The following is a 26,913-nucleotide window of genomic DNA, read 5'->3' on the forward strand; positions in this document are numbered from 1 at the left end:
GGTTTTAACTAAAAAAACTAGTTTTAATCTTATGATTGTACATTTCTATATTCGTAGAAAACTGGATATAATACGATGCTAGACATAGTTTTTTCGTATTGATGAGAACCGGTTCATATCCACCGGATTCAAATGAATACGAGAAAAATCTTTATTGAATAAAAAACCCAATAGGTCCACTGGTTATCAGTATTATAAACAGGGAGGGAGGGGATATTGGACTGTTAATTATACTAGTGCCCAAAGTTTTAAATACATACTCCCTTATTTTTGTATTCAAAAACTTTTGGTACTTTTATAGAAATTGTTTTTAAACAAGGATGACAACATCCATAAAAGCGAAGCTCTGAAACGGTAGGACAAACGGACATTAACACTTGTATAATGTCAGAACTGAATAATCAGAATGCGAATGTATAAGAGTCAAAGCAAAATTGTTAGTAAATTTGTTGAAAAACTGCTTGATACAGGATAATGATTATGGACATACTTACATTTTTAGGACTTGATTATAGAGTTGCTTCGCTTATAATATTGTACTTTGTTGTTCCAGGAATCAGTATACCAAAAATCAGACCAATCGGATAATTAGGTCACATACAAATTTGTTGTTAAAAATGTAAAAAAATTAACATGTTTAAAATGGACGTACGGACATTCTGGTAATGATTATAGAGTTGCTACGCTTTCTAACTAGTACCTAACTATTACAGGAATCACCATGCAAAATTTGAAATCGATAGGACAATTCTAACATGCCTAAATTAACGGAAAAAGATATTTAAAAAAGTAAAAAAAATCAACATGTTTAAAATGGACGTACGGACATTTTGGTAATGATTATAGAGTTGCTACGCTTTCTAAATCATACCTAACTACTCAAGGAATCACCATGCAAAATTTGAAATCAATAGGACATGTCTAAATTAACGAAAAAAGCTATCCGTGACGGACGGATGGACAGACGGACCGACGGACGGACCGACGGACCGACCCTAATTATAGAAAAGCTTCGCTTTTAAAAATACTCAAAACCAACCCAAAGCATCAATGAATTAAAGAAACCAAATTGGTCCGCTGATCCTTGCATAGAAAAAAAGTAGGTATATAAAGGGATAAGACAATGTAAAATAAATTAATGTACATGATTCACAAAATTAACCCTTCTTTAGATTACGATTAGTGGTTTAAACTTTGAAAACTCAACTTAATATAAACCAACCAAACAAAATTCTCTCAGGTCCCCAAAATTCTTATAAACATTATTAAAAAAACTTTGGGGACAAATGTAATAAACAATCCGTTGTCTCATCTCTCTCTGAGAAAAAGAAAGACAGTTAGACATCCTGTTACTTTAATATAAGAATTAATTGCACCAGTAGAAATAGAGAGAGAGGGACAATTGGCTGTTTATTACACTAGTCCCCAAAGTTTTATAATAACATTTTCCTATGACACCAACAAAATTAAGATAGATGGTCAAACATTTACCCCCCCCCCCCCCGGTATGCATCTATTTTGACACCCTGTATGCATCAATTTGGACACCCCGTATGCATCAATTTGGACCCGGTATGTATCAATTTGGTCACCACAATTTTTTTGCTTTATTGCAAATAGCTTGCCTCTTTTGTGTCCATCACATGACAAGGGAAGGAGATGGTCCATTTTATTGAGCAGTCTAATCATCTCATAACTCCATTGAGGATGAAGCCTCAGCTATTCCAGGCCAAATTTCAGGCCCTATATATTAGTAACAAAATCTCCCACTAGGAGTCTCAATTTTTAAATAAAACAAGGCACAAACCTACAAACTTTCATCAATGTTAGGTAAAAAAAATGACATATTCTACACCACACACATATGAGAAAACAATTTTATTAAACAATAAAGTCAGTTTAATACAAAACAACATATGGATAGTGGCAGTTGTCTAACTATATACCTTCTTATGAATAGAATATCACTTTATCATTCAACCCTTTCCCCTCTTTGAAATAGAATTGGGGTTAAAGATAATTCTCAGTCCAGAGAAATTCGTGCGCGGAACGACCTCAATGGACACTAGGATTATAAGGGGGGGGGGGGGGTATCCATTTTGACACTTACCGGGTGTCCAAATTGTTGCATACCGGGGGGGGGGGGGCTATATGTTTGACCCTTTATCTTTTTACCCCGTATCTTTCATTTTATACCCTGTATGCTTTAATTTTGACCCACTATCCATTGTTCATTACCCATTTGTCTGTTTTAAGCAAAAAAGTTGAGGTGACCAAATTAATATATACCGGGTCAAAATTGATGCATACCGGGGGGGGGGGGGGGTTATATGTTTGACCCTTTATCTTTTTACCCCCTATCTTTAATTTTGTACCCTGTATGCTTTATTTTTGACCCACTATGTATTGTTCATTACCCATTTGTCTGTTTTAAGCAAAAAAGATTGGGGTGACCAAATTAATATATACCGGGTCAAAATTGATGCATACCGGGTGTCAAAATAGATGCATACCCCCGGGGGGGGGTTTAATTTTCATGATACCGGGTATCTCCACTCCTAAACTAGGATGCTGCCGGTAAAATTAGTGGTTAAAATGTTTGATCACTCAACTTAATAAACCAACCAATCAAAATCCCTTTAGTACCCAAAGTTGTAAAGCCAACCAATAAGAAAACGTTTTTATAAAACTTTTGGGATTCTGGATGGATGTTCTTTTATGTTGGTTGGTTTCAGGTTATTTTCCTGATCCCCCTATATCATGACTCTACTGTCTACAGTAGACTGTCTCTACTTAACACAAGACTCTATTATATTATGTTTATTTACTACATACACAACGTTAATGAGATTTCTCTCTTCATATATTAAGAAGAAGGTCCAATAATCTACAGAATTAAGGTTGCAGATAATCTGACTGGATTTAATAATATATATTAATTATTGTAGAATTATATTGCTTTTTCTCAAAAATAATTTAAATATTAAAAATAAATATTACTTCTTAAACATAAATTTAATGTACCGCAGTAAATAATTTTTATTTAAAAAAATATTATAAAATAATTTTTTCCAATTATAATAGAATCTAATATTAAAGGTAGACATCTAGCGACTAAAATATAAACTAATAGTAGGTATAAAATTTTATGGCCTATTTTGTTCTAAATATTTTATGTCTTTTCGCTCAATAAAATTTAACATTTAAGTCTACACATTACAAAATATATACTAGGAGTAGCAAGTTAAATAGAACATTGTTTTTTTCTGGGTTGGGGGGGCTGGAAATTTGAGAATGGTATATTTTTAAAAGCGAGTCTTTTCTATAATTAGGAAAGATCCGTCCGTCATCCCGTCCGTAAAGGTTAGGTCTTTTTGTTGATTTAAACAGGTTAGAATTGTCCTATCGATTTCAAACTTTGCATGATGATTCCTGTAATAGTTAGGTACGACTTGACAATAAATTTTTGTATGTTAAAATTGTCCGATTTATCTGATTTTTGGAATGCTGATTCCTATTACAACAAAGTACAATGTTATAAGGAAAGCATCTCTATAATTAAGTCCTAAAAATGTATAAGTATGTCTTTAAACAGTATCATGTACTTCAGCAGTTTTGCAACAAATTTACTTACAATTTTGTCCAGACTTTGTTCTGTTCTGCTTCGCTTTTATGGGTGTTGTCATCCTTGTTTTTCATTTGCAGTAGGGGGGCTTTAAGTTTGAGAATGGAGTGTTAAAAATTTCCGTTTAATGATAAGGGATGGAAGTGAGGGATAAGACAATGGCCGATAAATTGATGTACATCCCCAATAAAGATACACAAAATTACCCCTTCTGTAGGGTAAAATTAAAGGTTAAAGCGTTTGAACACTTAAATTAATAAACAAACCAATCAAAATTCTCCAACCAATAAGAAATTGTTATTAAAAAACTTTGGGGACTAATTGCAGAGAGAAAGGGAAAATGCGCAATTACACTAGTCCCCAAAGTTTTATAATAACGTTTTTTTGTTCGTTGGCTTAATAACTTTGGGGACTTTAGTGGATTTTGATTGATTGGTTTATTAAGTTGAGTGTTCAAACGTTTTAACCACTAATTTTACGCTACATAAGGGGTAATTTTGTGTATCATTATTGAGGATCGACATCAATTTATCCGCCATTGTCTTATCCCTTTAGATCCCTGCGCTAATTGATAATATAATATAATCCTCATGTATAAAGTAGTAAGGTTTTCTTTGTCTGTAGCTTGAGATTTAATAACTACTGAACTGATTGAGTTCTTCTTTTAGGGAAGTTTCACATTGGTCCTGGGATAGTTTAAGGCTATTTTATTTTTAGATTCAAGCCTTAAAGTTGTTTTAGGATATTTTTATTTATTTCTGTCTGTGTGTATGTACCCAAGGATCTCAGAAACTGCTGAACCGATATGGTTCTCCTTTACAGTGGAGCTACACATAGGTCATTGGAAGGTTTATAACTATTTTGGAAGAGGGTACCACCAACCTAACAAGAGAAATTGCCCCTAGAAAAAATGTTCATCCCAAATATTTTTAACTGCTTTTTTTCAAAACTAAAATAGGCCTCTAAGGGCGTAGCCGTTGTTACATAAAGTCGTTCTTTTATTCATTGGCTCAAAAATAAAAGATAATTTCACAAGGGAAGTTGCATGTCATCATATTGCTTACAGACTAACAGGGTAATTCTTTTTAAACAAGGATGACAACATCCATAAAGGCAAAGCTCTGACATTGAAGGACAAACGAACATTAACACTTGTAGAGTGTCAGAACAGAACAAGCAAATTATCATTGCATAAGTACAAAACAAAATTGTAAAGTAAATTCTAGCATAATTCTAAAATACAAAAATTTGAAATCAAAAAAGAAAAAAATCAACATGTTTAAAATAGACATTTTGGTAATGACTATAGAGTTGCTACACTTTCTAAATGGTACTTAACAACTACAGGAATCACCATGCAAAGTTTGAAATCGATAGGATAATTTTAACATGCCTAAATTAATGAAAAGAACTAACCGTGACGGACTGACGGACGGACTGACCCTAATTATAGAAAAGCTTCGCTTTGAACAAACAAATTATCTGTAAGTTAATCATCATTTAATAATCATTGCTTCGCTTTTTATGGAAATAATTGTCCTAGGCTGATTAAATGATTATTGGGTAAGCTGAATTTAAGTTTCCGATTTTGTACGCATCACCCTCCTATCTCAATATTTATTACTAGCTAAAAAAGCTTCAAACTTCCAAAAATTTAATTTTGAATGTATTATTGAATCGTTTTGTTTTCACAAATCAACTTACTTAATTAATGTAAGCTGAAAAGAGCTTTTTCAATAGTTGGGTTATCTGTCGTACAACTTCGGAAATTAGGGAAAAATTGGGTAATCAATATTCAGTTGATTGATTATTGTTATAAGAATCAATTTATTATTACTTGGATGTTACACCAGATTTTCTCGTACTCTGAAAAAGTAATACTCGCAGCTGGCTAAGATAACGATACCCCTCCCCCTCCATCCATTAAAACCATTCCACTCCATTCATACTGGATGAGTGAACTAACCAATAAATGAGGTCCTTGTCAGCAACCTAAATTGACGACAATTTTTCCCCTGTCAATATATCCATAATCCACGTATATACATTATTTAACCCGCGACCGTGGCTCAACACGTAGCGCATCCGCTCGTCGTCGGGAAGGTGATAGGATCGAATCTCGGGCCGACACCGCGTCATAACTAAAGACGTTAAAAATGGTTCCTACTGCTGCTATGTCAGATGCGCGACATAAATAGTTAGAGTAGGGGGAATGCCTTGGCCCAAAACAGGCGCAACTCGTTACCATGCACAGTTGGGACTTCTCAGACAAAGGTCGTGCATCACAGAGAGTTGGTTGTCTGATGGATGTTACTTAGCCTAATATCCTTGGGTGTTTGGACAGAGAAGGGTGCGTTAGTCATCCTTAGTTCTCCTGGATTGCTGGACCAGGACCTGGACAGTACATCAAGTCGATAAGGTCCGGTACTGCAATCCCGCCCATACGAGGTAATCTAGGTAATATACATTATTTTAAGCGAGGAAATATAAAAACAATGATAATTATATCCTAAGCTTAATGCTAGGTATGACTTTTAGATTTTTGATTTATATCGACAAAATGGCATTGATTAAAAGTAACCATATAACTGACTATAAATTAAACACTAATATTTTAATTACCATCAACATATCATAATATTAAAGGCCCCTAGGGGCTCAGCCACTAGTTCTTCAGAATGTTAAGGGATAGCCCAATCTATAATACAAAGTAGAATGATGTTTGTCCGTCTGTCCGTCCTCTTAAGATCTCGGTAACCACTGAATCGATCGGATTCTACTTTTCAGAGAATATACCTACTGATCCTGTGGTGGTTTTAGGCTATTTTCTTGGGGGGTGGGACACCCCCAACCCCCCCAAAAATGAACCCCCCCCCCCCCTCAATTTTTTAAAATTATTTAAAATTAGTGGTGGAGTGGGGACTTCTCATCAGGTACTTAATTTTTTCTTTTTAATTATTTAAAATTTGTGGGGGCATCTCCAGAGGTAATTATTTTTTTTTCTTTAATTACCTCTTGGGGCAAAGCCCCTAGAGACTAGGGGCGCAGCCGATAGTAAACAATAAAACAGCGCAGATCAAACAAAGTGTGTTTCTAATACAATACGACAGCCGAACAAATACAGTTTTTATAGTAGCTTCGCTACTAAAAATAAAGGATGGATTGGTTTATTAATTGTTGGTTTGAGGGAGGTAACGATTTAGAATTTCATTAAACAAACACTTTTTAATCTAACGGGCGACTACGCCCCTAGAGGCCTCTAAGGTCATCTTACCTTTTGGAAGGGGGGGTCGACAACCTCCATTAAATTTTCGTTTTAATATGAGAAAAAAATAAAAGTAAGAGAAGAGTCGATTTACCCTATAAGATAAGCAACTTTTTGAAGACTCAAATCCATTGTTTAGCGAGATCCAAGCAATTGATAAACAAATTCAAATTTTTTAAGAAACTTTTTTCTAGGGGGAAGGGGAGGTTCTTTTTGGGGTACTATCACTGCGGGGCTCCTTTAACAATAACATTACCTAAACTAAGTTAAGATATGCATCACAAATAGGTTTGAGTTTGTTTTAGAATTGCTCTATGAAGGAAACCGCCGTGAGATCTTTCATTACAAACACCAGACTCACAGATAGACATCCTGTTATTGTTTAAGAAGAATAGAAAAATTTATTTATCTGCCATTGTCGAATCCCCATATTCATAATTCAAAAGTAAATTGAAATGTTTGAAATTATTATAATTATAAATTGCTTTGAATTGCAACTTGAACCCAGGGACAAAGGGGTAGTAAAATGGGAGGTTAATGATTTATATCAAACTAGCGGCTTTGCCCCTAGCCTCTAGGAACTTTGCCCCAAAAGGTAATTAAAAAAAAATTTAAAAATTGTAGTTGCCCCAGTATCAAATTCGAAATTTTCGGGGGATATAAAAATTGGGGGGGGGGGATATTTTTTTATTTTTGGGGGGTTGTGGGTGTCCCACCCCCCAAGAAAATAGCTTAAAACCACCACAGGACCAGTAGGTATATTCCCTGAAGTGTAGAGCCCATTCGGATCAGCGGTTACCGAGATCTTAAGCTTCAGACGGACAGACAGACATTTGTATCCTTATACTAAAGTAACAGGATGTTTGTCTGTCTGTCTGTGTGTACCGAAGGATCTCGCTAACCGCTAAACCGATCGGGTTCTCCTTAACAGGGTAGATTCTCATATGTCCTGGGAAGGTTTTTAACTATTTTGGGGGAGGGTACTACCACCCTCCCAAAAGAAATGACAAAAAAATTAAAAATTTTCTTAAAATCTGGGAGACTTCAGCGTCAAATAAGGTGGTATCGTACATAAAAAATTAACTTTAACAAACAAAAACATTTAAAGTGCCACTAGAGGCCTCTAAGGGCGTAGCCGCTAGTTATAGATAAAATAAGAGTTTCGTCCACTTGTATCCAAATTTGTATAAATTTTGTTGGCTGCAAAACTTTTTTTAAATCAATGATTGGTTGATTCACAGACTAAATTACCAATGGCAGGCCAGTATACATTTTAATTGACCAGCACATAGGACGTTATTTTTATAGGCACTATGAAAAAGCTTCTGTAAAAACATTCAGTGTCCAAACTTTTCCACCAATGATTTTATCTTACAGAAGGAGTAATTTTGTTTATCGTAACAGAGGGTTGTATATCTTACGATCTAACTAAGCAACCTTAATTGTCATTTATTTATCCATCCCTCCCTCCTTGCATAAATTTATTTTATTGTATTTATAATAAGGCACTTCCAAGATATATTTCAAAGGGGGGTCATAACCCCTAGCCACCCCCCCCCCCCCATTTTATATACTTCTCTTTAATTATGAATAACATTATAGTTATTTATCGCATCGTATTATAGATAGGTTTCCGCGAATAGTGAAATAAAAAATTAAAAGATTAGTTTTATGAATTTTGTTTTACTACTCGTAGTTGTTTATAATACGCTACGATACATGATGTTTCAGTATGGCTCAGAACCAGTTTTAATCCAACGGATACCAATTGGATTTGAATCCATACTGTCAAAGAAGATACATACTGTCTATCTAACTATCGATTTATCTACAATATTAAATGTCTTTCATATGACAAGGCCCGGCCAAATTGTGTTAAAATTGGGTCAAAAATAATCCATGTGACGTAATAAAAATGAGGGATTATCCATCTCTTTTTAGGTGTTTTATTTTCCCCTTCTCCTCTCATCTCCCTCATTTTATTACGTCACGTGGATCATTTTTGATACAATTTTAGCGCAGTTTGGGCTTTGTCCTTTCATTTATAAAAATCCATCCATCTATTTTAAGATTCATGCAAATTTAAAATTATTTATTTATCTATCTGTCTATCTATCTATATATCTATCTTTAAATTCATGCATACTATATCTCAAATCTACCTATTAATCTTACTATATAATCATTTTACAAAAACAAGAATGACAAAATCCGTGAGAAGTGAAACCCTAAATGTTTATTCAATTTAGTCAATAGATAAGACATAGGACGATAAATTTATATATATAACCTCCCCCCCCCCCCAATTAAAAGTAACAAAATTGTTGATGGTAAAGTTTGGACAATTAACGTTTATTTTATAAAGCAATTAAGATTAAATAGTAGTACCCAAAGATTTTTAGCCAATTTGTTTTTAAATTTTTGGGGACAAGACTAATTTCTTTGTCAAATTCTTCGTTGAAATAAAAGTGCAACTTTTAGAAAATAATAAAAATGAATAGACAGACATACGTCCCAGGGTGGTAATAAAGGGGTGTCTAACCCCCTCAATCTTTGAAACCCCTCATTTTGCCCCCCCCCCCCCTTAAATTTTAAAAAATGCATTAGATTACCTCCCTCAAACCTTTGAAAACTCTCATTTTCCCTCCCTCAAAAAAGAGCTTGGACGTCCCTGATATATAGACAGACGAACATACCCTAAATGTAGATAAGCTTCGCTACTGGCACTGCTAAAATTACCCCAAACAACAGTTTGGGAAATGGCAAATATGTTTTCAAATGGTTGTCACACAAGCTTACATTATACATTATAAGAATAGCGTCATTTGATATATATATATATATATACTAGCGGCTACGCCCCTAGAGGCCTCTAGGGGCACTTGAGGCAGGGGGAGTTAATGAACATTTTTTTAGATTTAAAAGAAGAAAAAAAATAGGGGGGGGATTTTTTCTAGGGGCGATTTCTCCCCCAAAATAGTTATAAACCTTCCCAGGACCTGTAAAGGTTCAGCAGTTAGCGAGATCCTTCGGTACAGACAAACAGATAGACATTCTGTTACTTTATTATAAGGATTTATATTGCAATTTAGGGAGGGAGGGGACATTGGGCTGTAATTTCTACCGACACCAAAAGTTTTATGAAAATGTGCTCTTATTTGTTGGCGTAAAATGTTTGACTTTGTTTGATTCGTTGGTACAAACTAGCAGTGTCCAAACTTTTCAGGCTTTAATTTTAATCGGGGAAATTTTGTTGACCGTTATTGGGTGTGTACACACACAAACTCCTAATTTATATTTGCTATTATATGTTTTTTGTTTGATTATATAACGGTTGTTTTTGAAGATATGAGAAAAACGGTTCTCACATTAGATTTGCATCATTTTCAAGGGTTAAATTTCAGGGATCTAAGGGGATAAGACATTAGAGTGAAACACTAGAGGGAGAAAGGGTTAAATAACTGTATCTTCTCATCACAACCACCTTGTGCAACCTTTCTATTGGGTCATTGAAAATCAACCAATGGTGTCGCTTATATTAACACAGCCAAGTAGCAGAAAATAATTTAGAAGCAGACGAAAGAGGTCTTTGAAAAAGGAAAGGAGGTAGTTGTCTGTATATACATCTATACTATAGATCTGTTGATAAAGCAAAATTACCCGTTATCTAGATTAAAATTAGTGGTTGAAACGTTTGATCACTCAACTTAATTAACCAACCAATCAAAATTTACTAAAGTTCTCAAAGTTGTTTTAGACAATGAATAAGAAAAGTTATAATAAACTTTTTGGCGACTAGTGTAATAAACAGCCAATTGTCACCTCTCTCTCTTCTTAAATCCAGGGTCTCCACAGCTGCAGCCGTTTCTAGCAGCTATGATTTAGCTGCCGTTTTGAAGCTCTTTAGGCAGCAGCTATTATGAAACAGCTGGTTATCAAAAGTAAGCTTTACCTTTCCCCTCACTTTCTACTGGATAAACGAACGGAACAACAAATGAGTTCCATGTTAGCATGTTTTCCCCCTTTCATAATATCCACGTATATTCTACTGCAATCTATTCTACTTCCCCTTAACTACAATACTCGTTTATTTATCAGTGATTGTGCCCTTAATATTTTCTATACGAAGCAGAGGGAGGAGGTAAAAATAGTTCAGAATTATCCCAGAGATATTAACGGACAAATAAAGATAAAACTTAATCATTTATATAATTTGATAGAAAATTGATGGGAAATCATGTCAAACAGACAATTTTCCACGAATAATAAAATAGAAATATTATAATTAATATCAGTTTTGTTACCCCGGGACTTCGGCTCCTTGGGTCTGACAAATCTTTTTTTTCATAACCGTGGAATGCTACCTATAATAAATGCGATATATATATATCTATTCCAGTTATTTTAGAGTCGTTCTGAATTAGCAAAGGTGTTACAAAAATAACTAAAACCTGAATAACTTTTAACCTTTTTATTGTTGTTAAAGTTACTAACAATATCTATAATACAAAATGATAATAAAAATATTTATAAAATGTTTGAAAAATCTCTCCTGAACCTTTAGGGAAAAGCTCCTGGAGTCCAGGGGCGAAGTAAGTAACTAAGTAAGCATAATTTTTGGTCCAATTAAAATATTAAGTAATTTGTAACTCCAACGTTTTGAAAAATTGTTGTGTTTTTGATTTAAATAGAAAAATCCTAGTATTCTATAGCCTTGCCGCATATAAATGAAGAAATTAAATAATTTCTTCATTTAATTTCAAAATCATTGTTGGATTTTAAATTTAAATGAATAGTAAATTTATTGGTATTTTGTAGAACTACCATTCTAAAATTATTGTTGGGTTTTAAATTTAAATAAATAGTAAAATCATGCAACAAATAGGATTTTTGGCATTATCCACTTAAATGAAATTGAACCAATCAACCCCCCCCCCCCCCCCACCCCCCATCTCTAACCTGAGCTGGATCTTTAAATCATTTTAGTGGTGAGCCAGATAGGGGTGAGCCGAATTTCAGCCAATCACAGCGCGGCATTTCATAAAATGCTGTGCTCTCATAGGTGGAAAGTTTGCTCACCCTGATCTGGCTCACCACTAAAATGATTTAAAGATACAGCTCTGTACTTTTTTATTAAAGCTTATGGTTTAGGCAGGGTGGGACGTGACAACAGTACTTTGATGAAATCTTGATTGGTTTGTTCAAACTAACAGTATTTAATTTAAAGAAGGAATAATTTTGTTTATTATCAAGAACACCAGTATGTGTATCAATTTATCACCCATTGTCTCATCCCTTTATTTAGGAGAGTCATATAAGGGGGGGGGGGGGTTGAATTGGTGTAACCCATATTCAAAAAATGGATGGTTCTGCTTTTTATGAATTTATTATTTTTTGATATCTAAATTTTTTCAACCTCTCTTTTTACGAATCGATTGAGTTTATATTTTTTCAAAAGCTTCATGTAGGTCCCAGGATGGTTTTTATTTGATTTCAATTTCTTGGGATGGTTTTAGACAATTTAGCTGACACAATTTCCATAGAAGCTAGGGTACTTTTAATTTATTTTTTCCACATTTGACATTATGCTGTTTCAATGGATAACTATTACATGGATCTTATACCAGTCTATCATTGGATATTTGTATTGTTTGAAGTAATTTTTTAAGGCACTATAAGCTGCTTCCTGTTGTTCATAATATCCACGTATATTCTACATCCATTTCTGTCTCTGACATATCCCTGTGCACGCCATTGGTTTTAAATTCGACCTTTGGCCCAATATTTCATTGAAAATATTCCAAAGAATGATGACAATGAAAATTGTTTTGTTTTTTTCAAAGTTGTTCCACTTTTCCAGTCTCTCGTCAATTGTCTGCACATTTATTGGCGGCCATTTTGTTTATTTTCTGTTTTTCCCGCCAAAATATAAATAACAATCTTTCTATCTATCTATCTACTAGCGGCTACGCCCCTAGAGGCCTCTAGGGGCATTTAAATGTTTTTTTTTTATTTAAGATATCTGATCTGAGAAATAATTTGTCTATGTTTGATCAGCTGTTTAAATTCAAATTCATGTGTCTACGCAGCGCCAAGCGCTACGCGGCGAGAATATTTCATTTTTTTGTGATTTCTCTTGGGAGGGTGGAGGTACCCTCCCCCAAAATAGTTAAAAACCTTCCCGGGACCTATGAGAATCTACCCTGTTAATAAGAACCCGATCGGTTCAGCGGTTAGCGAGATCCTTCGGTACACACAGACAGACACACAGACACACAGACATCCTGTTACTTTAGTATAAGGATTAAGAACAATTTTCTTTCTAGTACTTTATTATTTTATCCAACTATCTTCAAACTTTACTGAATGTTATAGCCATTTAGTAATGAAATTTATAATGGCATTAAATGGTTTTAAAAATGTTTTACTTTCTAAGTCTCGTGTCTACACATTAAATGGCGGCCATCATGTTTATTTTCTGTTTTTCCCGCCAAAATATAAATAACAATCTTTCTTTCTATCTATTTTCTTTCTGGTACTTTATCATTTTATCCAACTATCTTCTAACTTTACTGAATGTTATAGCCATTTAGTAATAAAATTTATAATGGCATTAAATGGTTTTAAAAATGTTTTACTTTGTAAGTCTCGTGTCTACACAATCGCATTGAATGGCGTCCATTTTGTTTTTATTTTCCCGCCAAAGTATAAGCAACAATCTTTCTATCTATCTATTTTTTTGTAGATATATAACAGTTAGGGAGTTGAATTCATTTTTATAGAAGCAGAAATATAATCTATGATTATGGTTTGGACCCTTTAAAACTGTAATCTACCTTTCCACTTTCCCCTCTCTTGGTGAAGATATCTTCAACGCCGATACGATTTTTGAAATGTAAGATTCTACTTTCCCTTCTCTTGGTGAAGATATCTTCAACGCCGATACGATTTTTGAAATGTAAGATTCTACTTTCCCCTCTCTTGGTGAAGATATCTTCACCAAGAGAGGGGAAAGTGGAAGGGTAGATTACAGTTTTAGAGGGTCCAAACCATAATCATAGATTATATTTCTGCTTCTATAAAAATGGATTCAACTCCCTAACTGTATAAGTTGTATCTCTACAAATTTATCTACTATCTATTTTTTATCTGTATTATAACTTAAATCATTCTGCCTCAATATCTGTCTATCTGTCTGTCTATCTAGCTATCTATCTATCAATTTGATATCTACAATATTATTTATCCATTGACCTGGTTTTGTTAGCAAAGTTGAAAATATTTTTGTTGGAATGTTGTTTGGAAAAAAAGGGAAAATTAATGTCAAATTTTTTTCTGAAACTTTGATTTGACTACATGTATGAAGTCATTCAAATGAGAAAGGGTAAATAAATCGATATATTATTACATGGATGTTGCATCAAATTTGCATGTACTCTATTAAAGTAATGCTCGCATCTGGCTAAAATAATGATATTCCTAATACTTTACCCCACTTTAAGAACAAACTGTCCAATAAATGAGGTCCATATCAGCAATCTAAATTGAGAAAAAAATTTCCCCTATCAATATATCCACGCATATCCTATATCCATTATTATGATTATTCTTCCATCCCTGAAAATTACATTATAAACTTCCCCTTTTTGTTTCCCTTTACATTTTTCCTCCCCACCCCTTAATAACTCTTTACTGATCTTGGGGTGGAATTTGTTCCACTGGCAAGAAATTTTGGTTTTTTGATAACTTGTTTACCCCATCCCTTATCCTCCTTCCCCACTTTTGCTTTCATTACAAAATTCTTCCATCCAATCTTAACAACGCTACTTAATAATATAGCTCACCAAATTTAAATATGAGCTGACGTTAAAATCGGAAATACATATCATTCATTATGAAAATAATATATCCAAGTGCGTCTGTCGATAAAAAGAGAAAGACGCAGTCACTCATTTAGCTCTATATTTTAAATTTTAAGTATAAAATATCGTTTTCGGCTATTCCTTGTCCGATTTAGGCTTTTAATTATATCCTGTCCGAGACAAATTTAGATCCGTTGACTAATCAAAAATCGTTTCAGTTAGAGGTGTACCCAACGTCTCATTTTATTACTACCCAAAGTCTTATAACTACGTTGCAATTATATAAGAAACCCTAAATTAAGTTTAACAAAAGGAGTATACTACACATTTAAATCACGCCCCCACCGCGTGGTTTAGTTTGGCACTAGTTTGTTAGCAACCGATCTTGGTGGGGAGGGGGGGGGGGGCATTTATTTACTAAAGTAAACATTGTTTATTAACAAGGATGACAATATCTATAAAAGCGAAGTTGCGAAATCAGAAGGAAGGACAAGAGAACAATAACTCTTGTAGAGTGTCAGAACTTAATAAGCAGAACATCAATTTGTCTAAATAAAATTGTACTAATAATATAGGACATACTTATTACTTACATTTGTAGGATTTAATTGTAGAGATGCTTCTCTTATAATATTGGAGTTTGTTAACACAGGAATCATTATTCCAAAAATAAGATGAAAAACTTCAGCATGTTTAAAACTTGGACGTACAGACTTTCTGGTAAAGGTTATGGAGCTGCTATTTTTACTAAATCGTACCTAACTGTAATAGAAATCATCATGCAAAGTTTGAAAGCAATAGGATAATTCTAACATGTCTAAATTAATGAAAGAGCTAACTGTTGAGACGGACCTTTCTTAATTATAGAAGAGTTTCGCTTTTAAAGACCATTAATTGTCTAAAATGAGTTATTGAGGAACTATAAAATATTTATAAAATATTATGACAAACTACACAGGGTCATAGACAAGGAAAGAGATTTAAATAAATTAAAATTAGAAATTTTATTCCGCAGTACTAGAACCTGTTCTCAGCCATACTGAAAAATCATTAATAGCATCGTATTATAGATAATTGTTCACTAATACTAAAATAAAAATCTTAATGTTAATACCAGTTTTGTTAGCTTGGTCCTTCGACCGCTCGAGAATAACAACACTTGTTTTAATATTATAATTTTTCATTTTGATATCCGCGGAAAGCTGTCTGTAATACGATACGCCATTAGCCGGCCTCCTACGGCATAATCACTGGGTCAAGTAATGCTTTGTCAATAGCATAAAACCAGCTATATTAGGCTATCTGAAAAAAAATACCTCGGAAATCATTAAAAGGAGCTGGATATAATGAAATCCAACTTCTTGTTTGAATTATAAATTGTCTCTCACTGTCTCTGTAAATAACAGACTTTACTAGACAATTTTATAGGCCTGAGTCTATCCGTAAATCATTCTGTCCATCGAAGAAGACTTTAAAAAGTGGGTCATTGAAATTTTTACTGTCTATCTATCCATCAAATAATTCTGTGAACAGTTTATCATTCTAATTTTGAATGTCTATCTGTAAATAATTCTGTCCATCCAATAGTGCTTTTAAAAAGTTGGTCATTGAAATATTTTATGTCTATCCATCTATCCAATAACGTTTTGAAAAGTTTGTTATTCTAATTTTGAATGTCTATCTGTAAATAATTCTGTCCATCCAATGGTGATTTTAAAAAGTTGGTCATTGAAATTTTTACTGTCTATCTATCCATTTAATAATATTTTGAAAAGTTTGTCATTCTAATTTTTTATGTCTATCTATAAATCATTCTATCCATCCAATAGTGCTTTAAAGAAGTGGGTCAATGAAATTTGTCTATCTATCCTTCGAATAATGCTTTGAGTTTTGTCATTCTAATTTTGAATGTCTATCTATAAATCATCTGTCCATCCAATAGTGCTTTTATAAAGTAGGTCAATGAAATTTTGGGTATCTATCTATCCTTCAAGTAATGCTTTGATAAGTTTGTAATTATAAATTTTTGGATGGATAATTTTTTAGGCCTGTGTCTATCTGTAAATCATTCTGTCCATCCAATATGGTGCGTTTAAAAAGTGGGTCATTGAAATCTTAGATGTCTATCTATTCATCTAATAATGTTTTGAAAAGTTTGTCATTCTAATTTTTAATGTCTATCTGTATATCATTCTGTCCATCGAAGAAGACTTTAAAAAGTGGGCCATTAAAATTTTAAATGTCTATCTATCCATCAAATAATGCTTTGAAAAGTTTGTCATTCCAATTTGGAATGTCTATCTGTAAATCATTCCATCCATCCAAAATTGCTTTTATAAAGTAGGTCAATGAAATTTTTGGGTATCTATCTATCCTTCAAGTAATGCTTTGATAAGTTTGTAATATAAATTTTTGGATGGATAATTTTTTAGGCCTGTGTCTATCTGTAAATCATTCTGTCCATCCAATATGGTGCGTTTAAAAAGTGGGTCATTGAAATCTTAGATGTCTATCTATTCATCTAATAATGTTTTGAAAAGTTTGTCATTCTAATTTTTAATGTCTATCTGTAAATCATTCTGTCCATCCAATATGGTGCGTTTAAAAAGTGGGTCATTGATATATTGTATGTCTATCTATCCATTAAATATTGCTTTGAACATTTTGTCATTCTAATTTTGATTGTCTATCTAAAAATCATTCTGTCCATCCAATTGTGCTTTTAAAAAGTGGGTCATTGAAAGTTTATATGTTTATCTACCCATCCAATAATTATGTGAAATGTTTGTCATTTTAATTTTGAATGTCTATCTATAAATCATTCTGTCCATCCAATAGTGCTTTTATAAAGTTGGTCATTCAAATTTTGGATGTCTATCTATCTATCTAATAATTATGTGAAATGTTTGTCATTTTAATTTTGAATGTCTATCTATAAATCATTCTGTCCATCCAATAGTGCTTTTATAAAGTTGGTCATTCAAATTTTGGATGTCTATCTATCTATCTAATAATGCTTTGAAAAATATGTCATTCTGATTTTGAATGTCTATCTATAAATCATTCTGTCCATCCAATAGTGCTTTAAAGAAGTGGGTAAATGAAATTTAATTTGTCTATCTATCCTTCGAATAATGCTTTGCGTTTTGTCATTCTAATTTTGAATGTCTATCTATAAATCATTCTGTCCATCCAATAGTGCTTTAGGTATAGAGAAGATCATTAGAATTATGGATAGACAATTCTTCACTTCTATCTATCTGTCCATCCAATTTTGCTTTATCACAGTCAAATATCCTCGAGTATTAAAATAAAAATCATATAATTACTACCAGTTTGGGTCAAATAGCATCAAGAGGCCGAAGGCTATGGCTAATTCTTTAAGTCTGTAAAATATTTTGTCCAATCAATTTGCTTTGAATATAGAAAAGGTCATGGAAATTAAGGAGAGACAATTCTGTCCGTTATATTACATTACAATTTTCATTGCTAATATGGACCTTATTTATTTGTCAGTTCGTTTATCCAGTAAGCGAGGAGGGGATTTGGTAAAGACGTTGGATAGGGGGTATCGTTAATTTAGCCTACTGCGAGTATTACTTTATAAGAGTACATCAAAATCTTGTAATTATATTGGCAAATTTAAATCCTTCTATCAATCAATTTTATTCTCAAAACTATTCTTATATATAACTTTCTATTTATCTTATTTAAAACAGGCCTCTTATTTGTATATCCATCTATCTTGACTTTTATCAATCTATCTATTAATCTAAACTTTTATCTATCTATCAAGCAGTCTATTTATTTCTATTTTTTATTGGATTCTCAGAAAATTGTCTAAAAATTTAGGTTACAGGGGCGTCTAGAGAAGTTTAATTTTAGTCGGGTAATTTGTAAAAATTTAGAGGAAAAAATTTTTTTTTAACTTTTACATCATACTCCATTGATATCTATAATAAAAATAGCTTGATGTCTGTCAATCTGTCCGTCCCTTAATATCTCGGTAACCACTGAACCGATTGGATTATACTCTTCAGGGAATATACCTACTGGTCCTGTGGTGGTTTTAGGCTATTTTCTTGGGGGGTGGGACACCCCAAACCCCCCCAAAAATAAAAAATGTTCCATTAACTTTTTTTTTGATGATGCAGATGATACCAACTATTTGGGGCTGCACCACATGTACTACATTTTTTTGAATTACCTCTTGGGGCAAAGCCCCTAGAGGCTAGGGGCGAAGCCGTTAGTGAAGGATAAATAGTATTGATATGCATTTAATTTCGTCAATAACCATATACAATAATCGATGTATAATTACTTGGATGTTTCACCAGGTTTTCATGTACTCTAATAAAGTGATACTCGCAGCTGGCTATATGACGATACCCCAATCTATCCCTTTACCCTATCCAATCCTCTCCCATTGGATGAACGAACTGACCAATAAATTACCCAAAATATAAATCTTCAATTATTCTATTGTATCCATTTATACAATTTACTCAGACATTTCTGAGGTAAAACCTTTTCAAATAAATAGTGACTGCACCCCTAGCATCTAGGGGCTCTAATCAAGGGTTGTGAGAAGGGTAGATAAATGAAATAGCCTAAAACCATTCCAGGGCTTATGTCAAGAAGAACTTAAATGGAGAACTCGATAAATTGAAGTAGTTATTATAAAATAGGATTGATGGTCCTATTTATTTGAACAAATAATTTGTAATTTTGTCTCCTTGAAATCATAGATTATAGATTAACCATTATTTCATTATTATTATTAGTAGAAATTTTCAGTCAGGGATTTTAATTGATGTATGTTCCCAATTTTCATTAACAAGATTACCCCTTCTATTTTGAACTTTGATATTTTCAACCAACCAATTAAGATCTAATAAAAGTATTCAAAGTTTTTAAGCAGGGATCGGAAGCCTCACGTAAGCCGCGTGTAAGCCTCAGTGAAATCGTGATTTTATCACAATAAAATTCAGCTGGATGTATAAAACGGCTCTTTAGCAGACAATCCTTCTTTCTGAAATTTTTTTTTTCTGCTCACAAGCAGGTTTAAAACTGAGGCTTATGCGCGGCTTACGTGAGGCTTCCGATCCCTGTTTTTAAAGGACGCCTGCAAGAAATAACATGCTTTAACTGCTAAAAGACTGCCACAAGAAGACCCAATACCCCAAATTATAAGCCTTCAGCTTCAATAACAAAAAAGTTCTAGGCATTTCAAAATAGCATTTTATGTACAATGGAATTTTTGAAAGATTTCCAATGCTCATAAAAGAAAAAACAATATTAAATTACGTTGCCTAGACATAAAATTATAACCTTATCTTTGTCAGAAACTTAGATTGCCTGTAACTGATTACATTTTTACAATAAAAACACCACATTTCATAGTCAAAATCTATGAAAAAAATTCGATTTAAATTGCATTTTTAAACGAAAATCATAGCAGAAACAAAGGGGTAAACTAATACAAGCTTAGCTGTGATTGGTTGTTAAGCTGATTCAGCCTTCTGATTGGCTACAGTACATTCGGTACAACGCAAGTAAAACTTAATTTTTTTTAATGATTTTGACTATAAAAATGGTTATTTTTATTGTAAAAATATAATTAGTTACTGGAAACCTAAATTTATGACAAAAATAAGCTTATAATTTTTTTTCTAGGCCACGTAGTTTAATTTTAAAGTTTTCAACATGAGCATTGCAATTCTTTCAAAATTTCCATTGTACATAAAATGTCATTTTAAAATGCTAGAACTTTTTTGTTATAGAAGCTGAAGGCTTCAAATTTGGGGTATTTGGTCTACTTGTGGCAGTCTTTCAGCAGTTAAAGCGTGGTATTTCTTGCAGGCTTCCTTTAAGCCAACGACTGAGAGTATAGCCGTGTTTATAAACTTTGGATAGCAATATAATTTACAGTATAACGTCCTCTCCCTCCCTATACAAATAAATAGGACATCGGGCCAACAATTTATCATGCCCCTGTCCTAATATGTAAAAATCTGCCTTTGTAGGTTATATTTACTGGTTTGGAAGCAGGGAGGAAGGGGATAATGGACTGTAAATTGTTATAGTACTCAAAGTAAAAATAAGCTAGCTTAAAAATAAATGTGACTTTTATTAAATCCTGATTGACTGGTTCAAACTAGAAGTGTCTAAACTTCTTATTTAAATAATTTTAATCCAGAAAAGAGATAATTTTGTTCATCATCATTGCGGAAACACATCAATATTATCCCTGGGGAAAAAGTTAAAAAAATGAAGCTAAATTGTCCTCTCCTCACCTGAAAAAATCTATGAAATTATTATTTGGATCAACTGCAGTTTATGGTAAAATATTCCTGGTAACGAATATTTCTAAAAATCTATTAAATGGCTGAACGTACAGATCATGCCCGCACACTATTTTAAGCGGCACAAGAAGGCCTACAAATAATCTGGAATAGCAATAAATCAATAACACAGTGTAGAGAAATGCGCGAAAAAGACCTATTTTACGCATTTTTTCTTCAGTGAAGCTGTCCCTGTGCATCATTGGATCTTGGCTATTCCAAGTTAGTTGTAGGCCTTCTTATGCTGCTTAAAAAAGTGTGCGGGTATATTCTGTATGTTCAGCCGTTCGTCAGCCAGCAGAAATTCATAGATTTTTGGAAATATTCGTTACTAGGAATATTTTACCGTGAACTGCAGTTGATCCTATTATTTTGATTAGTTGTTTTTACCCTTGGATATTAAAGGACAAAACAAGGGTGACAACATCCATAATTAGCGAAGCACAAAACCCAAGGAAGGATATTTAAAGATTATGTTAAAATCAAGAATAGAATTAAATATATTGGATTTAAAATTAAATTCAATATTAAAGGAAAACAAGGATGACAACATCCATGAGTAGCAAAGCACACAAAAAATTAAGGGTGAGAATATTGACAATGAGATTAAAAAAGTATTTGTTAAAATCAAGGATCAAATCATATATGTATATTGGAGAAAAAAAAATCACAAACATTTCTCATGCATTTTATATTTTTTATTGCTATAAAAGTATGTTTTTTTTGCTACTGACAGTCACAAACAGACAAAGAGTCAGGCAGACATCTTGTTACTTGAATATAATTATTACAATCTATTTATCTATTTTAGATATAGTTATAGCTCCTCCTTCCCCCCTCCTCTCCTGCAATGAAGAACCTGTCTCTAGTGTCCGTCCTTGTGTTGTTGTGCCTTGCTGGCCTGCTGCCAGCCTCCCATGGTGACCAGGTATACAAAACTTTGGGGACTAGTGTAATGACTAGCCCATTGTCCCCTCCCTCTTTGCCAGGTAATAGGGTTAGGATTTGGTAGGTGTCCCGTAGGGCTTTAGGCACTGTTATATTATATTAGCCTTCAACTAAACGACTAATTATGAGACCCTGAACTTTTCTCGTAACATTACTGATTGCCAGGGAGTAAGGGAGGGGACAATGGGCAATTAATTCAATATAAGAGTTATCAAAGAAAGGGCATGAAATCCAGTTTAATCCAATAAATTTGTAGGAAATTATAAAGGGATTGTTAATTGAATAATAGATTTCCATAGTGTCATGTAAAGTGAAATCACAACTTGTTTTTGATGAAATATATTGAGGTTTTTTGGTGTGATTTTTATATTAAAAGATTATTAGACCCAGTCAGCTGCTAGCAAGAATATGACTGCCCCTTTTTATTCTGTTTATTTCCCTTGCCCCCACCTCCCTTCTCCCTTCTCCCCGTCTGCTACATTCCAAACTAACACAACGAGTGTTTATTTCCCTTCCCCCCACTTCCCTTATCACTTCTCCCCGTCTGCAATATTCAAAACATACATAACGAGTAGCGGCATTCTATGCACAAGTCCCCAAACTCAGTCAGAAACTGCTAAATTATTGCACATTCCCTTTAAGCCAGTCCCCAAAGTCTGAGACTCCTAAAAATTGAATATTCGATCCATTGTCCCCTCCCTTACTCCCTGACTGATTGCACAACCTTCCTCTGTGAGTTGTTACTCCACAATGTAATTAATTTCACCTGTTTATAAGACTAGACATTTCCTCTACTTCCCCCCCCCCCCCCCAATCTTGAATTACCATTAGAATTACATTAGAATTGCTAAGAACTAATATATTGAACTTTTTGTAAATCTTGGTCCGATCAGTTAAATAGTCTCCGAGATATTACAAAACATATAGACTATATAAACAATTTATTCTTACTTGGATCTCACACCAGATTATCAATTACCCCTATAGGTTGAAACTTGTCCCTGCTTGATGAACGAACTGACCAATAAGTGATGTCTATGTTAGCAACCTAAATTTACGACAAAGTTTTCCCTGTCATAATATCCACATATATTGTATATCCAGGTATCGCACCAAGTGGTCAAGCATGGTTATGGACCAGCGGTCAGCGTGTCTGTACACAAGCCCCACGGAGCCTACCACGCCTCTGTAGTTACCCAACCACATGCAGCCCCGCAGGAACAATACTTTATCTATTTTATCTATCCGTTAATCTATCTATCCATCTAACAATTTATATCATTTTATCCAACTTTTTCCTATGTGTTTATTTACATTTTTGTCTCCATCCATCATCCAGCTGATATCAACAACAAAATTAATCCAGACAAAGATCACGAAACCTATATATGATTTCACTAGTCATTGGGGGGCAACACTTAAGGACCTTTTTATCTGCCCCCCAAATATTATTTTAGATTTATTTCGCTTGTTGGCTTTACTCTATTCCTGCAATCTATCTATCTATCTTTTTATAAATCCATAAATCTTCCTATCCATCCATCTATCTATCCATTAACCTTAATAGTTATTCATCTATCTGTCTAACTAAATATCTATCTAAAAGTATTGCCCCTCTATAGTCTGTACATGGGTCATATGGCAGCTATGAGAAGCCAGTGGCCGCTGTACATGCGCCAGCTGCTCCCCCTACATACCAACACGCCGCCTCCTCCTATGCCTCCCATCCTCCCTCCCCCTCTTATCACTCAGAACCGGTTTATGAGGATCCTGTGCCTGTGTATCATACAACACCCGCACCTGTCTATCATCAGCCAGAACCGGTTTACCATGAACCTGCTCTAGTCTACCATGAACCAGAACCAGTTTATCATGAACCTGCACCGGTATATCATGAACCAAAGCCTGTTTATCATGAACCTGCCCCAGTCTATCATGAGCCAAAACCAGTTTACCATGAACCTGCCCCAGTCTACCATAAACCAGAACCAATTTATCATGAACCCAAACCAGTCTACCATGAACCAGCCCCTGTCTATCATGAACCAAAACCAGTTTACCATAAGCCAGAACCTGTCTATCATGAACCAAAACCAGTTTATCATGAACCCAAGCCTGCCTTTAGCCATATCAAACCGGTTGTGGAGACCTATGTGCCTGAAGTGTATCATCCTGCGCCAGCAGCCCATAAACCTGCCCACAAAGCACCCGCCTATCACGCCGCCGAACCTTCCTACGAGGACGAGAGCCCGAAGCCCTACTCTTATGAATACGCCGTGGCTGACGACTATAGCAAGGCGGCCTTCAACGCGCACGAGACTAGTGACGGAAATGCGGTGACTGGTGGATATTCTGTTGTGCTGCCCGACGGACGGATTCAGCATGTTAAGTACACAGCTGATCACTACAATGGCTTTGTTGCTGAGGTTAGACATTTATATTTCTCAAAATATGTTCTGCAAAACTTAGCTTCCCTAACTCAGACTGTTTTTACACTTTTCAGCAAACATTATTTGTATATATTGATGCAAAAGGATTGAAATCCATCCAGTTTCAAATGAAATTAAATTTTTCTTTAGGTGACCTATGAAGGGAAGGCTGTGTATCCTGAAGATAAGCCCAGCTATCATGCCCCTGCCCCAAAATATCCTACCCCAACACCTACCCCTGTCTACCACAGCCCTGCCCCAACCTACCAGCCCGCCAGCCCAACCTACCACACCCCAGCCCCTACATACAAAGCCCCCAGTAGTCCTCCAACCTACCACTCCCCCACCCCTACCCCGTCCTACAAAGCACCTTCCCCAACCCCCACCTATCATACCCCCGCCCCTTCCTACCATCAACCCACGTACGACCCGTACGTTCCTTCTTTCCTTTAGTTGATCATCATTATAAACAGGAGTTTTAATTATTTTATTTATATCATACTATTATTTGTATTTATTTATACTGTATTTTTGTTGTTTGAAGCTTGTATTATTCAATGGATTTGATAAACATACATATAAATTGCGCCATTTCTATGAAAATTCACATTCTTGTTATATATTTAAAACAAATAAATAAAGCAGAATATGAAGGAGAAAAGGGGATAAGGGCATCTAGTGAAAAAAATAAAATAACATTTGGAGCCAAAATAAAAAAATTGAAAAAACCTTTGAATATTTTCAATAATGATAATCTGCTGGCATTTGAACTTAATATAGATATCAAATATAATCTGTGGAAAACTGTTTTAAGATTTTAGTAAGATGATCTTTTTATAGAATAATCTTTTTATAAATGAAAAACCTAAGCCTTAGTCACAAATCCTTAATCTTGGGTTTTTAAGGTCATTATACCCCCATAAAAATTATATTTGATATTCATATTTAGTTTAAAGACCAACTTCTGTTATTTTTATAGATCTCCCAAGGTGGAAGGGGACATTAGGCTGTTTATTACACTAGTCCCCAAAGTTTCATAGTAACATTTTCTTTTTCGTTGGCTGAACAACTTTGGGGACTTTTATTGAATTTTGATTGGTCGTTTCATTAAGTTGAGCATCCCCACGTTTTAACCACTATTTGTAATCTACAAAAGGGGTTATTTTGTGTAGCAACATGGGGGATGAGATGCCCCATCCATTTATTCTCTGAATAGGGCTTTTGTTTTAAAATTTTCAATTATGCCTTTTATGATTAAGAAGAGGGGTTATAAGACAGTTATAAGCAGGGAGTTAAGGGATAGGACAATGGACTAGTTATTTATCGCATCGTATTATAGACAGCTTTCCGCGGATACTAAAATAAAAGATAAAGCAAAAGGCCTAGGTATCAATTTTAATATTCGTGCAAAATTTTCTGTAATACGATGCAAAACATGATTTTTCAGTATGGCTGACAACCGGTTCTATAATCCAGCGGATATTTATCGGTTTCAAAGCTATGCTTACAAAAACTTCAAAAATTCTATCTGTTTTAAAAGGTGGTAAATATTGGGAGAAAAAAAGTGTTGTAAATTAAATTATTTGGGGTATTGTCCCCTCCCTTCCTCCCTGGTTATTATTTAGAATCATTATAAATTTAAACATTAAGTGTGTGTGTGTGTTTGTGTATGTATGTATGTGTGTGTGTGTGTGTGTGTGTGTGTGTATGTATGTATGTGTGTGTGTCTGTGTATAAGTAAGGTGTTGCGATAGTTATAGTCAATAGCTCAGATCAAAAATAAAGTCTAAGGTTCAAAAAGTTTTTAAATAGGCTAGGTTATTGAATACATTGAAATATTTCTTTACTAAAATGTGTTCTAAAATACTCCCCTCAATTGGGATTTTATAATAGAGTTTAACCCTCAAAGGGGGATGTTAATTTTTTTGTGTACTCTCTAGCAAAATCCTGTGTACGAGCCTACTATTAATTTGTGTGTGTTTGTGTATGTGTGTGTGTTTGTTTGTTTTAAGAGATAATTATTTTCATATTTGAATATAATATATATTGATCCTTTACCTCAAATTGGCAGTCGAGCACTTACCCCCCCCCCCCCCTCCTACTTTAAATAAATTGAAACTAAGAATGGGTAGTTTTTTCCCCTAATCCCTAACCATTCAGGGCTTATACCTGCGGGGCTATCCAGTACCCATGTAACCGAACCTAACCTAACCACATTTTGATTAGATTATTTTTTTTAAATGGGTGGGTTTGGGGCTTCTGTGCGCAAAAATGCACTTTTGAGGGAAAATGCCATTTTATGTTCCATATTGAATCCATAGATTATTAAAATTTAGCTTCATTACCAAAATAAAGTTAACCACAGAATTCTCATTTTGGGTTTTTAATAGTGAAGCTTTTCTACAATCTTAGGCTTGGTCTGTCCGTCAGTAAGTATAGG

The 26,913-nt window shown here is 34.1% G+C and overlaps 1 protein-coding gene across 1 annotated transcript; it reads left to right on the forward strand.

Annotated features, from left to right (window-relative positions):
- Positions 1-21,896: 21,896 nt before the first annotated feature.
- On the forward strand, positions 21,897-25,225 carry LOC145315614 (uncharacterized). Its single transcript, XM_080155594.1, has 4 exons — positions 21,897-22,024; positions 23,149-23,264; positions 23,669-24,470; positions 24,624-25,225. Exons 1-4 carry the CDS (start codon positions 21,947-21,949, stop codon positions 24,924-24,926), a joined length of 1,299 nt encoding a protein of 432 aa, XP_080011720.1. The 5' UTR covers positions 21,897-21,946; the 3' UTR covers positions 24,927-25,225.
- The last annotated feature ends 1,688 nt before the right edge of the window (positions 25,226-26,913 follow it).

Source organism: Acartia tonsa, chromosome 4, assembly GCF_053477335.1.
Source record: "Acartia tonsa isolate MP-2025a chromosome 4, ASM5347733v1, whole genome shotgun sequence".
NCBI lineage: Eukaryota > Metazoa > Arthropoda > Copepoda > Calanoida > Acartiidae > Acartia > Acartia tonsa.

Excerpts from the sequence above, each read along its gene's own strand:
- LOC145315614 (XM_080155594.1), top strand. The coding sequence starts at position 21,947 with ATGAAGAACCTGTCTCTAGTGTCCGTCCTTGTGTTGTTGTGCCTTGCT. Across the intron at positions 22,025-23,148 it reads CAGCCTCCCATGGTGACCAG|GTATCGCACCAAGTGGTCAA; the intron begins GTATACAAAACT and ends TTGTATATCCAG. Across the intron at positions 23,265-23,668 it reads CCACATGCAGCCCCGCAGGA|TGTACATGGGTCATATGGCA; the intron begins ACAATACTTTAT and ends CCCTCTATAGTC.